The sequence below is a fragment of the Bubalus kerabau genome, chromosome 14 (assembly GCF_029407905.1).
Source record: "Bubalus kerabau isolate K-KA32 ecotype Philippines breed swamp buffalo chromosome 14, PCC_UOA_SB_1v2, whole genome shotgun sequence".
Taxonomy (NCBI): Eukaryota; Metazoa; Chordata; class Mammalia; order Artiodactyla; family Bovidae; genus Bubalus; species Bubalus kerabau.
Genome location: NC_073637.1, coordinates 26,997,212 through 27,015,914, shown reverse-complemented (window position 1 = coordinate 27,015,914; position 18,703 = coordinate 26,997,212). Strand labels below are relative to the sequence as shown.

The window sequence follows — 18,703 nt, the reverse complement described above, 5'->3', positions numbered from 1 at the left end:
GCCATGCAGCCCCCCAAAAACATCCTTCCCTGATGGTGCAGGAAATTATGGTGAAGAGAGAATGCAGGAAGAGAACCCCCAATGGAGTGCCTGCCATGCTTAGGCACATGGCTAGTTTCATTATTTATCTTGGTATATTCAACGACTTCAAAAGTGTAGGGAAAACATGTAACTTCCCCAAAATTTTTCTCTGTGTGTGTTAAAAATTGTTTCAAGTGTTGTCTAAATCCTTAGTTTGGGAAATCTGTTTGACTTGTTATAGTCCTTGTAGTGATTAAAAAATACCACTCTTTCAAAGTAAGCTTAACAGTACTGATCTCTTCATGCTTTAAAATGGAGAAGACAAATGACAAACAAATGGCTGTATAGACAAAATGTTTGGTGTTTCAGTTCAGTTCAGTCGCTCAGTCACGTCCGACTCTTTGCAACCCCATGGACTGCCGCACACCAGGCTTCCCTGTCCATCACCAACTCCCAGAGCTTACTCAAACTCATGTCTATCAAGTCGGTGATGCCATCCAACCATCTCATCTTCTGTCGTCCCCTTCTCCTCCTGCCGTCCCCTTCTCCTCCTGCCCTCAATCTTTGCCAGCATTAGGGTCTTTTCCAATGAGTCACTTCTTCACGTCAGATGGTCAAAGGATTAGAGTTTCAGCCTCAGCATCAGTCCTTCCAATGAATATTCAGGACTGATTTCCTTTAGGATTGCCTGGTTTGATCTCTTTGAAGTCCAAGGGACTCTCAAGAGCCTTCTCCAACACCACAGTTCAAAAGCATCAATTCTTAGGCACTCAGCTTTCTTTATAGTCCAATTCTCACATTCATACATGACTACTGGAAAAACCATAGCTTTGACTAGACAGATCTTTGTTGGCAAAGTGATGTCTCTGCTTTTTAATATGCTGTCTAGGTTGGTCATAACTTTCCTTCTAAGGAGCAAGCATCTTTTAATTTCATGGCTGCAGCAGCATCTGCAGTGATTTTGGAACCTAAAAACATAAACACTGTTTCCCCATCTATTTGCCATGAAGTGATGGGACCAGATGCCATGATCTTAACTTTCTGAATGTTGAGCTTTAAGCCAACTTTTTCACTCTCCTCTTTCACTTTCATCAAGAGGCTCTTTAGTTCTTCTTTGCTTTCTGCCATAAGAGTGGTGTCATCTGCGTATATGAGATTATTGCTATTTCTCCCGGCAGTCTTGATTTTGTGTTTAGTTACAATGAGAAAAGAGAATCTTCTCAAAGTTGGCAATGAAGTATCTCAAGTAGGTTTCTGTCTGTGTCTGTGTGTCTGTCTTTATCTCTACACAGTTTCGAAAGTGAAATTCAGGAGAATTTGATTCATGGTTTATTTTGAATTTTGCCTTACTGTGTCTGAAGAAAAGTGAAAGTGTTAGTCGCTCAGTCATGTCCAACTCTTTGCAGTTCCATGGACTGTAGCCTACCAGGTTCCTTTGTCCATGGAATTCTCCAGGCAGAAATACTGGAGTCAGTTGCCATTCCTTTCTCCAGGGAATCTTCTCGACCCAGGGATCACACCTGGTCTCTTGGATTGCAGGCAGGTTCTTTACTGTCTGCGCCACCAGGGAAGCCCTATGCCTTAGCAATTCTAGGCTACAGTTGAGAAGTTACCAATTTGCTAATTCCTTCAGGAAATGGTGTCACCGTTCTTGGCCTAGAATATGAAATTCTCTATACAGATAGTATTCTGGTAAACATGAAACAAAAGATAATTTTGATATTACACCTAGATGGATGTAATTTAAGTATGTATTTGGGGGCAATACAAATTAGTTTATTTGAGGCAAGAGATATGACTATTTAAATTGAAATGTATGTTCTATTTGTCATTTTAGATGTTTGTGTAATTTATTAATTCATCTTCTGAATTAGTTTCCAATTGAAGACTATTTCAGTGAAATTACCCACTGAGGAAAGACTTCTCTGGTAGTCCCTCGGAAATTCACAGTGTGCATTACACACTGAAGGCTCTGACAAGTCCCGCAGGAGAGGAGCCCTCCTAACCTCCCTTGACCCAGTGCTCTTCCCACACATATTTTGTCATGGAAACTTGTTTTTGAAGGACATTTATTTTTCCACAAACCCCTCTAATACAGTTTGGAAACTGTGTCGGGGGCAAAGTCCCTAAAACTTTTTTTTGTCCCTAAAACTGCTCACCAGGACTGACTTCTGGTCCATGAAGCCAGCCCACCTTCTTGCTGAGTGTCTGTACCTACTACAGTTAGTGATTTCTAAATGTAACATAGGTACTGGCCTGGCCAAAAATTCATTTGGCTTTTTTCCATAAGATGATACCTAAAAACCTGGACAGACTTTTTAGCCAACCCAATATACTGCCTTTAGGCTTGTTTAAATATTGTTGGAATACCTAAGATGAATGTATGAACATATCTGAACATGTCTTTTTGTCTTCACATACACACACATGTGCACACACATGCTCAGGATACCTGTCTACTGCTCTGTGTGCATCATGTCACTGGATAATGATGTGATTATTGGCTCTAGAAATAAAAAGTGAAAACGTTTTACAACGACATATATTTTATAATTTTGATAGTATAGGAATTGTGAGTGATTTTTCTTCTGTTTAAAAAATTAAAGCAACTATAAAGCAAAAAGGAAGATGCCCTAACGTATTGATTTTTGTAGCTCTCTTGGTTGTTGTGTGATTGTTCCTTTCCTATTGAAGTTGGCACAGTGTGTGACTAAATATGAAATTAGCCCTTCCACAACTGGGAAAAGAAGTGAGAATGCAGCACAATGAAAACACTTTCCCACATGACTTAAACACACAGACAACAAGTACATAATCTTCTTGGCATATATGGGATGGTTTTTGAGGCATATCACTGCAGTCTATGTTATTCTGATGTAAAACAAGTCCCTGTTTACACAGCCTGAATTAACCCATTGTTCACTGCTCTGCATACCAGCAATAAGAATTTTTAAATGGAAGAAAAAGAAAGAAAGTAAATGACTGAATTTTTTTTTTAATCAATTGAAAGTTCCTTTTAGGTACTACATTTAGTAAAACTCTTTTGATCCAAAGCCTTCCCTTGAAAATTTTCGTGAACAATTTTTGACCTGTTTCATGTTAACGCAGAAGACAGGGAGTCAATGTCTACTCCTGTTTCAGAAAACTGCATCACTACTGACACAGAAAAATATAATGAGAAGGTTCTTTGGAGGAGCTTGAATTCTTTAGGGCTCACCTTACTCTCTACTCTGCATGGAGTAATCAGGGTCTCGCAGGACCCCACGTCTCCATGGTTGATGTATTTTTAGAGATGTCATTCAGGTCATTCCTATGCAGAGAGTCTGTGAGGCCACCAGTCCAGCACCCCAGCCTGGCCTCCTGCAGTCAGCACACATAATACATAACCGTTCTTCCTGTGGCTCTCACTCAATCCCCTCCACTGTGGGGAGGAAACGAGTTGTGTTGCTGGCTGACTTGTGCAATGAAGTCCCTACATGGAGTTTCCTGTCACCATGTGTGATGAACCAGGCTCCTTAAAGTGCCCAAGCTGCACAGAGACTGAGCAGGGAGAGCCCAGGAAGGCCCTGCTGTGCTGGGTAACAAGAGGCTCGTGTTGACTTATTGATGGAAGAAGCATGACATCAGAGGCACTGAATAAGGGCACAGATGCATCTTCAAGACCTTATTTTGACCAAGTGACTTTTTTCTCCAGAAGGAAATTTGGGCATCTTCTTTCTCCACCTGGTTTCACTACTTAGCATTTGTTTTGCAGTCTCTTCCTCTCAGCAAAAGTAGGAGGCAGGTTCATGCCCAAGAAGAAACACCTTGGGGTTCACTCTTGATACTTTTCAACTTCCACTGAAATGTCTAGTTTTTAAGTCAATTAAAAAGATATTAGGAAATGACCATTTGAAGGTGTGTAAAAAAATTCAGGAAAAATTATATTAATTTATGATGGAGTCTAAAATTTCTAAGAGAGTTTATTTTTATCCAGTTCATTATTGAGGACAATTCATCACCAACTCTTTTTAAAAATCAAGATGAGTTCTACAGTTACTTTGAAGATATATTAATGTGGTTTTATATGACTTCAGAAAGGTATTTTTGAACTCTTTCTTCCTTATCCAGTTTCATTAACCAACATTGTTTTCTTTGTGCAATATCTAATGTCAAGGTTCTTTGAGAATATAAAAAGGAAAAATAAAAAGCGAAGCATGTAGTCAACAGATAAACTCCCTCACTGACTTCCCTTCCGAGTGAGCCACACTGGTTGTTCCCAGTAGCACACTGACTGCAGCCACCACACGCACCCCTCATTTTTTCATCTTTGGATGATGAGAAAAGGCACCAAATTAGAGCTTAACATCTAAGCAAAGAAAAAATGTCAACGTACCTTGTTCTAGATTTCATAAAAGAGGTGGAATGAGCTCAGGCTTGCATAAGGTCATGTGGCAAGTGACGATGGAAGAGTTCTTGGAGTCAAGAGTAGGAACAGGTATTGATCCACGTGACCGTTCACAAGTGAACTCACAGAGCATCTTGCTAAGAAAAAGCAGCACCTGGGTGTCTGCCTCTTAACTCGGTTCCTGTTTGTTTCTCCACAGAGCTACAGCGAGCCTGTTGACGTGAAGACGGCTCAGCCTCCACAGCTGATCAATGCCAAGCCGCCGTCAGTGTTCCCCGGGCCCAGCCAGGCCCACTCAGCTCTGTACCTAAGTTCCCACTACCACCAACAGCCAGGAATGAACCCTCCCCTAACCGCCATGCATCCCAGTCTCCCCAGGAGCATAGCACCCAAGGCCAACAACCAAATGCCAGTGACTGTCTCCATAGCCAACATGGCCGTGTCCCCCCCTCCTCCCCTCCAGATCAGCCCCCCTCTTCACCAGCATCTCAACCTGCAGCAGCACCAGCCGCTCTCCATGCAGCAGCCCCTCGGGACCCAGCTCCCCATGCAGGTCCAGCCCGCCTTACACTCCCCCACCATGCAGCAGGTATGTGTGGGCCGGGCCCTGGGCTCCCCTTCAGAGGTGCTGGGGGGTCTGTTCCTCCAGTGGATTGGGTGGGGGTTCCATTCTTCTCTGTAAGTGGAGAGAGAATGGGAGATCTCTGCTTCCTGAGAATTAACTTGCAGGGGTGAGTCAGGCAGCCTCACAGGATCACAACAGCTTCTGCCTTTCATAATCCCTGACTTCTTTCCCACGGTACCCATCTTTCTCATCACTCTCCCTGTTTTCTGCCTTTGAGTGAGGCACATTTGTTGTTTTCAGATGCCACTACTGCTAAAGATCTCTTTGGGGTTGAGAAGTCTGCCATATGTACATACATACACACACACACACACACACACACACACATATATATACACATATACATATATAATCAGTATATTATTCAGAAATGAGAAATTCTTGATGATACGCCTGTTGAATCCAACAAATCCTACAAGATGAAATCAGGCCTACTATTTCTGGTCAGAAGTATCAAATTTGGTACAACCTTAAGAGTCCTAAGAAATGAAAATGTTAACCTAACCAGAGTTTTATTTTAAAATGGATATCTGGCTTCTACATTAGAAAACACAGGAGGTTTAGAAGCCTCCATGTCTACCCCACAATTATGGAAACTATTTGTGTGCAGTCTTAGCTTAACTTGTCTTTGAAATCATTTTCCTTCTGGATTTTAGTGTTATTTTAAAATTTGAGAATTAGGAGCAAATGATGTAAAGTAAACTGAATATAAAGCATTTAAAAATCCTAAAAATGTGTTTTTAAAAAAACAGGTCAAGGTAGAAACTACAAAGCATATTAAATTAACCTATCACTTTCCTAATCCTATGACTTGTTCCCAGGTCTATAATGAAATATGCAGAGTCTTCCTATAAGAGTGATATAGGAGCCCTCTGATATAGTCTATAATTGGCCACAGTGGGGTGGAGGGGAGGCAGAAATAAGAATCAGATATACATAGTCCCAAATCCATTTTTATTATTGTTATTATAGACAATACAAGAGGTGACAATTACAAACCTTAATACGTTACCTTACCTCCTCTTTAATTTCAGAAAATTCACAGTGCAGGTCCTGACCTTGTCTTCATCTCACAGGTGAGGAGACAGAGCTCAGCAGAGTTGACTAACTTGCCCAAAGGTCAGAGCTAGAATTCAAACTTAGCTCTGTTCAGTACTCTTTTTTTTTTTTTAATTGAAGGATAATTGCTTTACAGAATTTTGTTGTTTTCTGTCAAATCTCAATATGAATCAGCCATAGGTATACAATATCCTCCCTTGATTCTTAAATGCTAGGCCTGCTGCTTCTCACTATGAATCGTTCTTGTCAATTCTTAACAGTTTCTCCTAAGACTTGGGAGGCTCTGTAAATCCTAGTTAGTTCTGAGATTAAATGATCATGGAGAGCAAAGGACTCATCTCTCTACCGAAGTCTTCTTTGGTCCTCAAGCCAAGGATATTGATAAAGCTCAGATGACTGACTTACCTGTTGAACAGACGAGCTGTAAACTCACTGGGAAAGACCAACCTCCTTGTCTACGGCAGGTTTGTGACCAGTGAGTGACATTAATAGGGCCATGTTGTCCTTCTTTCCATCAGACATTACTCTTGATAAAAGGGACATTCGTGGGTTCCTTGCATTTTAATGAACCAATAGTGTTTGAAGAGCTGAGAGACCTTCGGTCGGGTGGGTTGACTTCTGCCTAAGGGTACTATCCAGTTGAGGGCCCATGTTTTGCTCTCAGTGCTGTAGTGAGAGGTGTTTTTTCCCAGAGAAAAAAATACAGAGTATGTGGTCCACTCCCCAGGTTGGGGGCCAGAGCTCTGTGCAGAGAGAACACTTTTTATTAATTTATCCACTCAGAGACAGTTCATTGTCTATTTATACTCTATACCTTAGATGAGCTGTGACCCTGAATAGTTTTCAAACATTTCTGAATTACATAAGGCCACATTTGGAAACTCAGGAGATGTGTCTTTCCATATAGAATCTTAATAGGAAAAAATAGGGCAGATTACATTGGACAAGTTACTCATCAATATTTAAGTGAGTTCTATTAGTGTATCTCAGAAAGTTTTCTTATTGAGATGGTAGGACTTGATTTTAACTTACGTTAATAATAGAAGACAAAATGGCACGAACCCAAAATGGAGAGTCCGTGCAGCTGCAGAGACCATGGTGACTAAAATCACTGATGCTTGATCATTGTATGCAGTCAATAAAATAACTACTGAAGATACAAGTTAACAAATGAAGGAATAAAAAAATGAGTTGCAGAAGCTTAAATATTAGAAGAAATTACAGGCTAGTTTGTAGACTCTCAAATCCTTAAAAGTTTTAAAATTTTTCATTTATTCAAAAAAGATTTGTTGAACCCCTTAACACATGCCAGATGCTGGCTGAAATTGAGTAACTTCTACCCCCATGGAGCTCACATCAGAGTTGGGGGTGGAATGGAGAGGGGGGGCAGTGGGAATAAGATAAACAGGTAAGTTATTAGGATCCCATGGGAAGAATTAAATGGGGACAAACTGCAGGATGTGTGAAGGAATAGCAGGCCTTTGGCTGGGACAGATAAAGAAGCATCTCTCAAGAGGAGGCAGCCTCTAGGAACCAGAGGGTGGGAAGGGAGTGAGGTGGATACTAGCAGGGAGTGTAGCAAGGAGAAGGGACTCCTCTGGCCTGGAGGGCCAACTGGGAGGAACGTGGCTTATCCAGGACATGGAAAGGAGGCCAGTGGGGAGCATGGTGAGGAACAGAGAGTGATGGGCAGTGAGGTCAGAGTCAGGGTAGATCCCTGGAGAGAATCCTGCAGGTTAAGAGGACTGGAAGTCTCAACGAATTGATAATCCTAAAATCAGATCCAGAGTGTCCGTCACGCCTCCATGTCACTCAGTTTATTACAGTCACAGTGGTCTGTGGGGCCAATGTTCATGTCATCAGCGTGTGTTGTAGAAAGCTTATGGCTGGAAGTAGACCTGTTGGATTCATCATCTTTATCAAGAAGGTGTTTGCTTCCTGGCCATGTTCCCATTTTCAAACACCAAAAAACGAAAAAGAGAAAGAAAGAGCAAGAAAGTTTATGGCTACTGTATTTTTACAGTAATGTTTCATATTTCAGCATTACTTTAGCTATTTTATTATCCTTTTGAAAATGAATGTATCCTAAAAAATGATCATATCATCCACTAGGAGTAATAGTTTTTTTTTTTTTCTAGAATAATATTTTATACACTAAACCCATAGACCTGGGGTTTATTTTTTAGTCCAGTTTTCTTCCTTTTTTTCTGTTCACTATATTGTCGAATGAGGTCAAGAGAAAAAAATCATTAATATCTGTCAACTTCCTTTATAACCTAAGAAAAAAATCTTTGTATGATATCACACAGACAGATTTTCAATTTCCTTGTGTAATAAACAGCTGCTTTAGGATTTGGGTGTAATTTAAAGGTTTAAAAAAATCACATTGAGATTGATGAATAAATCAGTTGTGAAGACAAAAACATTGATGCCTGTTGAAAAGACCTCTCCAGACAGGCAGGAAATGAAATTAGTTCCCAGTAAAGTGTGGATACGAGGATCACGGTTTGGTATTGCTGCAGGCTTTTTTAGGACTTGATATGGTGGCACAACAAAACTGCTAGGGCTACAGAAATCTAATTAAAGAGCAAATGTCCCTTCTGACATCAAATTAATCTTTATCATGTTTCCTATTTTTATTTCAATCTGGCACCAGAAAATGAAATTTAAAATTCCAGGCATGCTACAAAACAGTTGGTGATTTTTCTCTTGAGCATTAAAATGCAAAATATTCAGTCTTGTTTAATTAGATCACTAAGCAAACATTTTTTCAAAACTTTCTATCATCATTGTTGTTTCATACTTACAACAATAATAAAAACACCGTTATTTCTGGGTTTGACCTCAGCATCTCTTAATACAGTCCTCAGAAGAAAGTTTCATTTTCTAAATTGAAAGCAAGTAAAATTATGTTCTTCAGGTTTTGCTTGTCTTTTCCTTGGTCCACAGTTGTTTTAATACTAGTGATCTTAAATTTAGGCATTGAAGTTAGCTAAATTTTAAATCTTTGAGCTTCATAGATAACACATCATTTTTGGTTTTATAAACTGAAGTTACCCATTTAAGTCTTAAACTGATCACTTAAAAATTAATGTTCTCCTGATAACTCTCTTTCCCAACTTTGAGGGGCCATGTTCATTGGATAGAAAAAAGCAATGGTCATTTCTGTTCTTTGATTGTGTGGTGTTGGATAGAAGCAGGTTGGTTTGTTTTTACTTATTTTTTGCTTTCTCATATGTTTCCATACCTTCACCTAACATGAGATATTTTCAACTACTCTAGTTTTAAGACTTATTTACTTTTAAGTTATGTTTTGTTGACTGTGCAAAAATCCAATGTGGAGAACTTTACATTAAAAAGATAGGAAAGCCTTGGTATTTACACAGTTATATTCCCCAGGGCTTTCAAAGAGTAGCATCAAATAGTTGATGTTAAAATTCATTTATTGGAAAACATGATTTATTGAGCAACTACTATGGACTTGACCCTGAGAATATCCAATAAGCAACACACTCTCTGGTCACTGGGCAGCCCTGATGAGGGGGCTGAAATAAAAATCAGCCTGAGGTTCCTCTCCCTGGGGACTTTTTCCTGTTTGTCTGCCTAGCATTACACAAGACACTTGGGAAAGAGGTCCAGAAAACTGGACAGTAAGCCCCATTAAGACATTACAGGACCATCCTGAAACTCCATGCGTGACAGAGATAAAAGACGGTCTAGAGAAAGAGTGGACGCCAGCCTGGAAAGGGTTGGAGTACCAAACATCCAGTTATATTCCTCTCGCTTCTCATGCCCCCTGCTTTGGAAAATGTTTATGGCTGGAGCTGCAGGTGGTATCTACATAAACAAACTTCCGTCTCACAAACCAGTTGTTAGTTTAGGAAACACTACTCTTTCTAGCTGTGTGAGGTCAAATAACCAAGCTGACTGAATACTCCACTTTTCAGTGATTTGTTTCCAGTCATTCAGTGCTCTGTCTTTCATGAGCAGCTTTGTTGGGAGTTTGCCTGGACATTGGCTTGAAGTCTTTATCCCTTGAATGGAAAATAATTTAATACCTTAAAGCCAATATTGAGAATTGAGGACATCTGATAATAGATGTCTTTGAATCTTTACCCAGGGTACCTGCAAATGAATAAAAGTCCAAGGAAATAGCTTTAGTTCAAAATCAATTCTCTGATCATTCTGCTGAATTTTTTTAAAAGATAAAATCTCAACAATATTATTCCTTCAAAAGAAGCTCCCTGCAAGTAAATTGAAAATGATTTGTTTTTAAATCTCTTGGTTTTTCAGTGGGTAAAAACCATGTATGAAATCTGCTGCAAAAACAGACAACCATGAGATTAATTAAGTTGCTTTTTTTGGTCATTTCCAGCAAAGCTTGCTTATGCAGCTCTTGAATTCACCAGATAAGCTAAAAATAACTCTTAGCGTATAATGCTTTTTGTTTACCAGATATAGCTATCTACTTCAGAGATTCTGTCCTTGAATTTTTAATAGCTCTGCAAGGATTAAAAGTCAACACTTCACCACACCAGTGTGTTAAAAGAACCTTCCTGAAGTCTGATTATTATTTGCCAGTTAATAGACTTTTCAATTTTAAAATATTTTCTCTGCCTTATACTTTTCCTACTCTGTGTTTTCCAGTGGCAAGTTGTTTTGAATCTCCTTCCTTATATTAGTCCAACAACTGTTAAAAAGCTTTGGTTGAAATTTTTAGCTGAGAAAGAAGTACAAATAAAAGAAGAAGCAGATGGTCCCTTTGTGACTGAATGAAGAAAAAGGGTTTTGAGAACAATATGTGAATAGGTGTAGTCTAATAAAACACTCAGCCACCTGCTGCCTGAATCCTTCAGAAAAGATTCTGTTGCATATTCTGGGGATTAACTATTAATGTATCCTTGGGTTAGACAGAAAACATAAACTCTGAGGGGTTTAGGGCCTTTTCTCTTTGTTTTGGTTGAGTTGGCTTTTCTAAATTTTACATTGTTTCTCAATTCGATGTATCTGCTCAAGAGTACAAGTCAAGTAACACATGGCTAAAGGAAGGAAAGGTAAGAAAGATGGAGTGTGGGCCCTTCTTTTCCATCTTTGTTTTAAGTTTTCATGGTTCTTGGGATTAGCTTGCCCTTGCAGGGGCACAAGCAGGAAGGTAGTAGTGTTTCCAAACAGTGGCTAAATATTTAGGTGCTTTTCTTCTTAACAAGGCACTTTGATCCTCATTTGTGGACTTGCTTTGCTTTTCAGGGATTTAATCTTCAACCCGACTATCAGACCATAATCAATCCTACATCTACAGCTGCACAAGTGGTCACCCAGGCCATGGAATACGTGCGCTCTGGGTGCAGAAATCCTCCCACCCAGCCCGTGGACTGGAATAGCGACTACTGCAGTAGTGGGTAAGCGGCCGGCCGTCGCCACCTGGTGGCACACAGCTCTCATAACAGGCATGTCGTAAAAAGATCCCTTATTTCTTCCAGCTTTACAAAAGATAATCTGGAACGGTTCCATGTTCGCAAAACCAGAAATTTTTAAGCATTCCAAGAGTAAATGCCTTTAAACTCTGTTGGCTTTCACTGTGTGCTTTCCCCGTGCCCAACCCCATCCCTCAAGCTAGAGCAGACAGACACGTCCCCCTTGGTCACCCGTAGCAAGGCTGTCCTGTTAACACCGGTTGCTTGTCTATTTTCTCTCCACACAGGGGCATGCAGAGGGACAAAGCACTGTACCTTACCTGAAACTCCAGACACCTCTTCTTTCCACTGAGGCATTCAGGGAAGTCTTCACCGTGGATTGCTTTGTACAGTCAAGGCAGTTCTCCATTTTATTAGAAAAAATACAAGTTGCTAAGCACTTAGGACCATTTGAGCTTGTGGGTCACCCACTCTGGAAGAAATAGTCATGCTTCTTTATCTTTATTATTTTTTTAATCCTTTATGGACATTGTTTTTCTTCTTCCCTGAAGGAACTTTGGACCATTCAGATTTTATGTTGGTTTTTTGCTGTGAAGTGCTGCGCTATAGTAACTGCCTTAGCAACTATAGATGTCTTGGATAAAAGTCCTGGATTTTCCATTGGTTTTCATAATGGGTGTTTATATGAAACTACTAAAGACTTTTTAAATGGCTTGATGTAGCAGTCATAGCAAGTTTGTAAATAGCATCTATGTCACACTCTCCTAGAGTATAAAATGTGAATGTTTTTGTAGCTAAATTGTGATTTGAAACTGGCTCATTCCAGTTTATTGATTTCACAATAGGGGTTAAATTGGCAAACATTCATATTTTTACTTCATTTTTAAAACAACTGACTAATAGTTCTATATTTTCAAAATATTTGAAAAAAACGTACTCCCAAATGATTTTAATTTAAAAACAAATTGGCTTTGTCTCATTGATCAGACAAAAAGAAACTAGTGTGAGGGGAAGCGCAAACACCGTTTATTTTGTACTACAGAAAAATTGCTTTTTTGTATCACTTTTTGTGTAATGGTTAGAAAATGTCATTTAAGCCCTTTCATGTATAAAACTGCCAAATGCTTACCTGGTATTTTATTAGATGCAGAAAGAGATTGAAAACAGCTAAATTATAACCTTTACATAGGGCTCTGTATTATTGTTTCTTCATACTGTGTCTGTATTTAATCTTTTTTTATGGAAACTGTTGCGCCTATTTATGAAATAATAAATATAGGTGTTTGTAAGTAAATTTGTTAGTATTTGAAAGAGGTTTCTTTGATGTTTTAACTTTTGCTGGCAAAAAAAAAAAAATTCACGCTTGGTGTGAATACTTTATAATTTAGTTTTTACAGTGAATAAAGCCAAACCTACTTTTCATTTTAGCAGCAAATTTAAGTAACCAGCCTCTATTTCTATATTTCTTTGGTTGACGCAAATGAAAAACTGTGATATTTAAGAATTTCTTTCTTCATACAATAGAACAGAAGATTGCCCTAAAAGTCACACAGGCTCCAAGACTGAACAGATGAGCTCCCTACCTGAGAGGAAAAGGTGGCTTCTTGGTTCTCAGCTGGTTTTAGTCAATTCTTTAAACTTCTCAGCTGGTTTTAGTCATTTCTGTAAACTTCCTCCCTCTCCCCCTCCCAAAAAAGAATTAAAGTCAAATCAGTCAAATTCCTCAAGCTGCATGCTTTTCACAAAATCCAGAAAACATTTAGGAATTAAACTAGGACAGGAGGAAAAGGAGAGCACAATGTCCAGAATATCGAAAACTGAAAGGTGAGTAACCAGACAGGGAAAGGAGACGCGTTCCCCGTGTGACATTTGACAGAAATTGAGGATCTTGTTGCCATTTGTGCCTCCACAAGCTACTCTCTTTCCAGAACTCCTGGGTCTTCCAAGAGAATTCTGAGGGTACTAGGGATTTGCTAAAGAACCGAAAGCATTGAGAATCTGGCTGAAGGCTGGCATAGCTTTTACATCAGAAAGAGCAAATTATGCCCTTACAGAGTTATAGCAAGAAAACCAGTCTGGTTGGAAATCAAGAGAATGGCTGATGTCTTTTTCATGGAGTGTGTGAAATAAACTTAGCAATTTAACTAAATACAAATATATGCATTATGTAATCCAGTCAGAATTCAAAAAACAAAAGGTATGCTTGCTTTGAAATGATTTTAGGCCTTGTACACCCTTGAATCAGTTGAGCATGTAATAACTAATAAATAATGCAGATCCAATGTGATTATTAAAATGACTGTAGCTGAGAGCTCTAATTTTCCTGTCTTGAAACTGTATAAGAACTCATGTGATTAAGTTCACAGTTTATTGTTTGTCTGTTTAGTATTTTAGAAATATACCAGCACTACTAATTACCTAATGTCTTTTATTTATTATATTATGCTAAAGTAACATTCTCACTTGTGTCACGTCTAAACTGAGAAACTAATTATCGGGATGAGAACAACCAGCTTTGACAGGTGGGTTCCACAGAAAAGTACAATGTTGTTTACAGTTTTTCTAGAGCAGGTGTGCAACCAGGGTAGAGAGAGTGTTGATACTCAACACCAAAAACAGTGGGGAAAAAATGTAAATAAAAGAAAATACATCATAAATAAAAACTCTTATGATGCATGACCGTATTCTATTTGAATATCCATCAGTCTCTGAAAGACACACCCAGCCAGAGGAGAGATCCCAGAATCCATGGCAGAAGTGATTAGGCCCAGAAGCAATGAACCCCAGCCACAGGTGTTCCTTCCTGAAACACTGAGAACACCCTCTGTCAGATGTTGCCCGAGAAACTCCACTTTTCACGAAGCCAGAATGCAGCCTGGGCCCAGCAGCTCCCAACTTGTAACCATAAGGAACAGTGATGATGTCCACCGAGTTCTGTTATGTAGCTCTCCATGGGGTTCCCAGACTTCCAGGAAAGGCATTCTGAGAGACTTGGCGATAGTGCTGAACATAGAATATCCTTCCCAGCACACCAAAGTCACAGTTATAACTCTTTAGAAAAGAAAAGAGAAAAAAGGTCTGACAGCACCTAGGAGAAGGTTGAGTTGTCTCTGTAATGTCCACAAGAAAAAATAATCCAAAACCCCAATTGCCATTCCATTGTGAGTGAGTTGACAATGGAAAATCAGTCACATAACAACTTCGAGTTTGTCAAACTAGCGAACATGGCTAAGGATGAAAGCTAGTCTCTGGGATCATTTTTACCTTGTTGCCTTAAAGAGGGGTCCTTTCTGATCAAAGCATCAGTGATCCACCAACGGCTATGACAACAAAGAACCGTATGTCCTGACTCAGATTCATTACTAAGAAATTGTTTTTGATTTATGAATTCGAAATTTAAGATAAGCACATCAACAGTCAATTTTCCTTTTCTGTGGACCACTTGTCTTTTGCAATGGCAACCACTCCAGTATTCTTGCCTGGAGAATCCCATGGATGGAGGAGCCTGGGGGGCTACAGTCCACGGGGTCACAAAGAATCAGACACGACTGAGCGACTTCACTCACTCACTCACTCACTTATCTTTTGCAAAAGAGTTGCCGCACATGTTTGAAAGGTAATTAGACTGAGCCATATGAAATTGCCTATATATGACTCTTTTACCTAAAAAATGGCAACTTCATATGGTTCCACCCAGTATGGTTGGGAATTAAAGATGATGGGGTTTTAGCTACAATGTCAGTATAATTTCAAATGGACTTAGAAGTTCTTCACAAAATCTGAGGTGAAAAGACCCAGAGAAATAATGTTGTTTGTCTACCAGGTTCCCCACTTCCAATCAGTCCCAGACAGCTATGTTCGACCAAACAAAGAATATTTCAAATTTCCAGATTCTAGGAAACCCCAACAAACATCCTATTTCTTTGTTATAGTAAAAAAATTAAGTGGAAATTGGTAATAAATAGACTGTCTGCTGGAACATGAAAGTTTTATTACACATAGATGTTCTCTTAATGTTTATTTGTTGAAAGGGGATGTGATCTGCATTTTCTTATTCCATTCATAACTCTCATTTTAAGGTAACTACAGAAACAGAGAAATCCACCTGTTTTGCTGATGGCCGAACATTGAAATGATGGCAAGGCAAGGTACAGAATTCACGTCATAAATTTAACCCTCAGACACTTACTACACTGAGTCACCTAATGGATGAATTCATGTGAGTCCCCCAACAGTACAGCTCTCTCTGGTTTCCTAAAACAGAGTGAGTTCTTGGCCTCCAAAGCAACTTGGAATGTCGTTGCATGCAGTGCTAAGCCACTTCAGTCGTGTCCAGCTCTCCATGACCCACCAGGCTCCTCTGTCCATGGGACCCCCCCCAGGCAAGAACACTGGAGCGGGTTGCCACCTCCTTCTCCACATTGTTCATCGTAGGTGCACAATAAATGCAATGAAAAGTAGAAGCACCAGCGGTCCATCACAAACTACCCTCAACAGCCATTATAGGATGTGCCCCTGATGATTTAAAAGCTCTCTAAATATAGAGGGCATTAAATATTGCGGATAAGAATTGGGAGGTGAAGAAGAATGGAAATTTTTCATTAAGAAACCTAAGGTTACCAAAAGAAAGAATTTCGGAATGAGTTATGCTGTAGTCTTTTGGTCTGCATAATCAAACAGGAGTTTCTAGTTACAAAAGTACAAGATGGAATATACTGTAGTCACATCGAGAAAATGAGAAGCCAAGGAGAAAAAAAAGGTGTCAGACAAGTAGGAGTGTTGAGAGCAGGAGAGAAATTTCAGGAGCCAAGTTTATAGAATGCTAAATTAAAACACTGATGAATAGGACACTGAGTTGTTTTACTAATTACCAAGTGCAAATATGACTTGATGAAACCAGTAAAAGACTCCGTTTCCTTGGCTCTACTTAAATTACACCAAGGTAAGAAGTCCTTTTTTAACTTAAAAAAAAGAAAAAATTATTGGAGTATAGTTGATTTACCATGCCTTGTTAGTTTCTGCTGTACAGCATAGTGAATTAGTTATACATATACATATATCCACTGTTTTTGTATTCTTTTCCCGTATAGGTCATTAACAGAGTGTTGAGAAGAGGTCCTTGTGCTCCACAGTAGGTCCTTATTAGTTATCTGTTTTCTTTATAGTGTGTATATATGTCAATCCCAATCTCCCAATTCATCCAACCCCCCCACCCCCGCTTTCCCTTCTCGTAACCGTTGGTTTTTGTTTTTTGTTTTTTAAGATGCTCAAAGGAGATTTCCCTAGGTTTATTTAGAACCAGGTCCCAGTATAGGAGCACCTTCCTTCACAATTTCACAGTCCTGAAGGAGGGAGGCAGGGGATGCGGGGAGGGAGGTGTCATTTCTAAACCAAAAAGTATAGGCTCTGCAGCACATGTCTGCAGAGACTTGAGACTCTGTTTTCTCTTTTCTTATGCAGCCAACATCTTGTCCTTTGTATCCAGACCAGGATTACCTTGTAGGAGGTAGGAAGTGAAGACGAATTCTTGTCCTGGGACCCGGTGACCACTGAGGACTGTGGCCTGTTACATGTCAGCACTGGTCGGAACTGTGCCCTGTTAGCTGCACACACCAGCATGCCTCCTCCAGTCATCATCGCTCATTGTATTAACAGCTTGCTAGCAAAGACATTTGAAAGTGAAATTTCATTCACGCTGACATGAGGCCAGAAAAAAAAAAAAAAATAGTAACTGGAAATGAAATGGAATGACTTATAATTCTATGTACAGAAAGGAAAAAAATCACTCCCAAACAGAGACTAAAAACCAAACTACAGTATTTTAAGGCTGCAGTGTCCCTGTTTGACAATTGTGTGTTTACAATAAGCCTAAACATAATTGCTCTGATGGGCTGTCAGGGAAAAGATTAATTTGGCAAAGATTAGTATTGACTTGCTGTTTATTAAGCCTTTTAAACAGCTGTATCTGGCAACATTCCTGTAAGTGCCTGTCATATCTGAAAATCAGCCTCACACCCTGGTGCTCGCCAGCTGTTACTAAACAATCTTCTACCACTTTCAATGTCTTTCTCCAGGCCAAAAAAGCAAGAGCAAACTACTGCCAAATGAGCCTTTTTCTCCTCCTGTCACTTTTTTTTAAAGGTGGGGGTAGGGAGCTTCTGAGCACTGAAATGTCAGCTCGTGGCCGATGGCTGGGCTGATAAGAGCTGCCGGAAGCCGGTAGGTGGTTTGGGTGCTGGGTGAATACGTTCCCCACACAAGAGTGCCGGCGCTGTTAGTCACCTCACACAGACACAAAACCACAGCGTGCAACTGTTGGAAGGCTAAAGGTTTTCAAGACAGTTAGAAATCGGCGATCAAAGGCTTAGCACCACCAGATTTCCAAAATAATGTTGGTCTCCTCAGACTGGCCTATACACCTTATTAGCCGTAAGGCTGGGGAGAGACCCCACAGTGGGACCCTGAGGAAAAGCTCCCCGCTGGCCAGCCACCTGTGCCCTGTGACCTGGGGCTCCCCGCTGGAACTCTGAAAGGTGACGAAGCCACTCAGTAGGATACAGAATGCTCCTCACATCTTGATTCAGTGGAAACCTGTAGGATAAGGCAGACAGGGATGTTTTGAAGTTCGTAAGAGAAAGGGCAGATTGAGATTTGTACTGGAACAAGACCCAGTAGTTTCAAATCCAAGTACAGTCATAACGGCAATGGAAAGAATAACATTCCAATGCAGTTAGACATCAGGCTATAAAGGGCCCAGTGTTATGGTGAGAGTCACATTCGTCTTTCCAATATGACTGCTTTTACGAAGATTAATCTCAACCTTTTCCAGTTGCAACAGGCAGAGCAGATGCAAGAGGACAATGTCATCTCTTAACCCTTCCTCTGCTGGCACTTTCCATTAAACTGTGTGTGTGTCGGGGGGTGGGCAGGGAGGAGCTGGCCTAGGAGCTAAGCTTTCAGGATGGGCATTTGAAGCAGGTGTTTGTCAACATTTAAGCTCCAAATAACTCTCTTTTGAAGTCTCTATTATTGATGCAGTCTAATGCCTGACATTTGAATTACAATCAAATCCGGTCAAACTCCCAGGCATAGACAAACACATCCTACTGGTCAGCTCTAAGATGGTGCCATTCCTCCATGGCCATCCATGAACCCTACCCCTAATCCACGCACCCCGATAGTGGGTGGAATAATACC

The 18,703-nt window shown here is 40.0% G+C and overlaps 1 protein-coding gene across 1 annotated transcript in view; it reads left to right on the top strand.

The window, feature by feature from the left end:
* The window catches only part of TOX (thymocyte selection associated high mobility group box), a 314,252-nt gene extending 300,135 nt beyond the window's left edge, over positions 1-14,117 (top strand). The window contains exons 7-9 of the mRNA XM_055546055.1: positions 4,608-4,997; positions 11,340-11,491; positions 11,794-14,117. Coding sequence (XP_055402030.1) covers positions 4,608-4,997; positions 11,340-11,491; positions 11,794-11,830 — 579 coding nt within the window. The 3' untranslated portion in view covers positions 11,831-14,117. The remainder of the gene's footprint in view (positions 1-4,607; positions 4,998-11,339; positions 11,492-11,793) is intronic.
* The last annotated feature ends 4,586 nt before the right edge of the window (positions 14,118-18,703 follow it).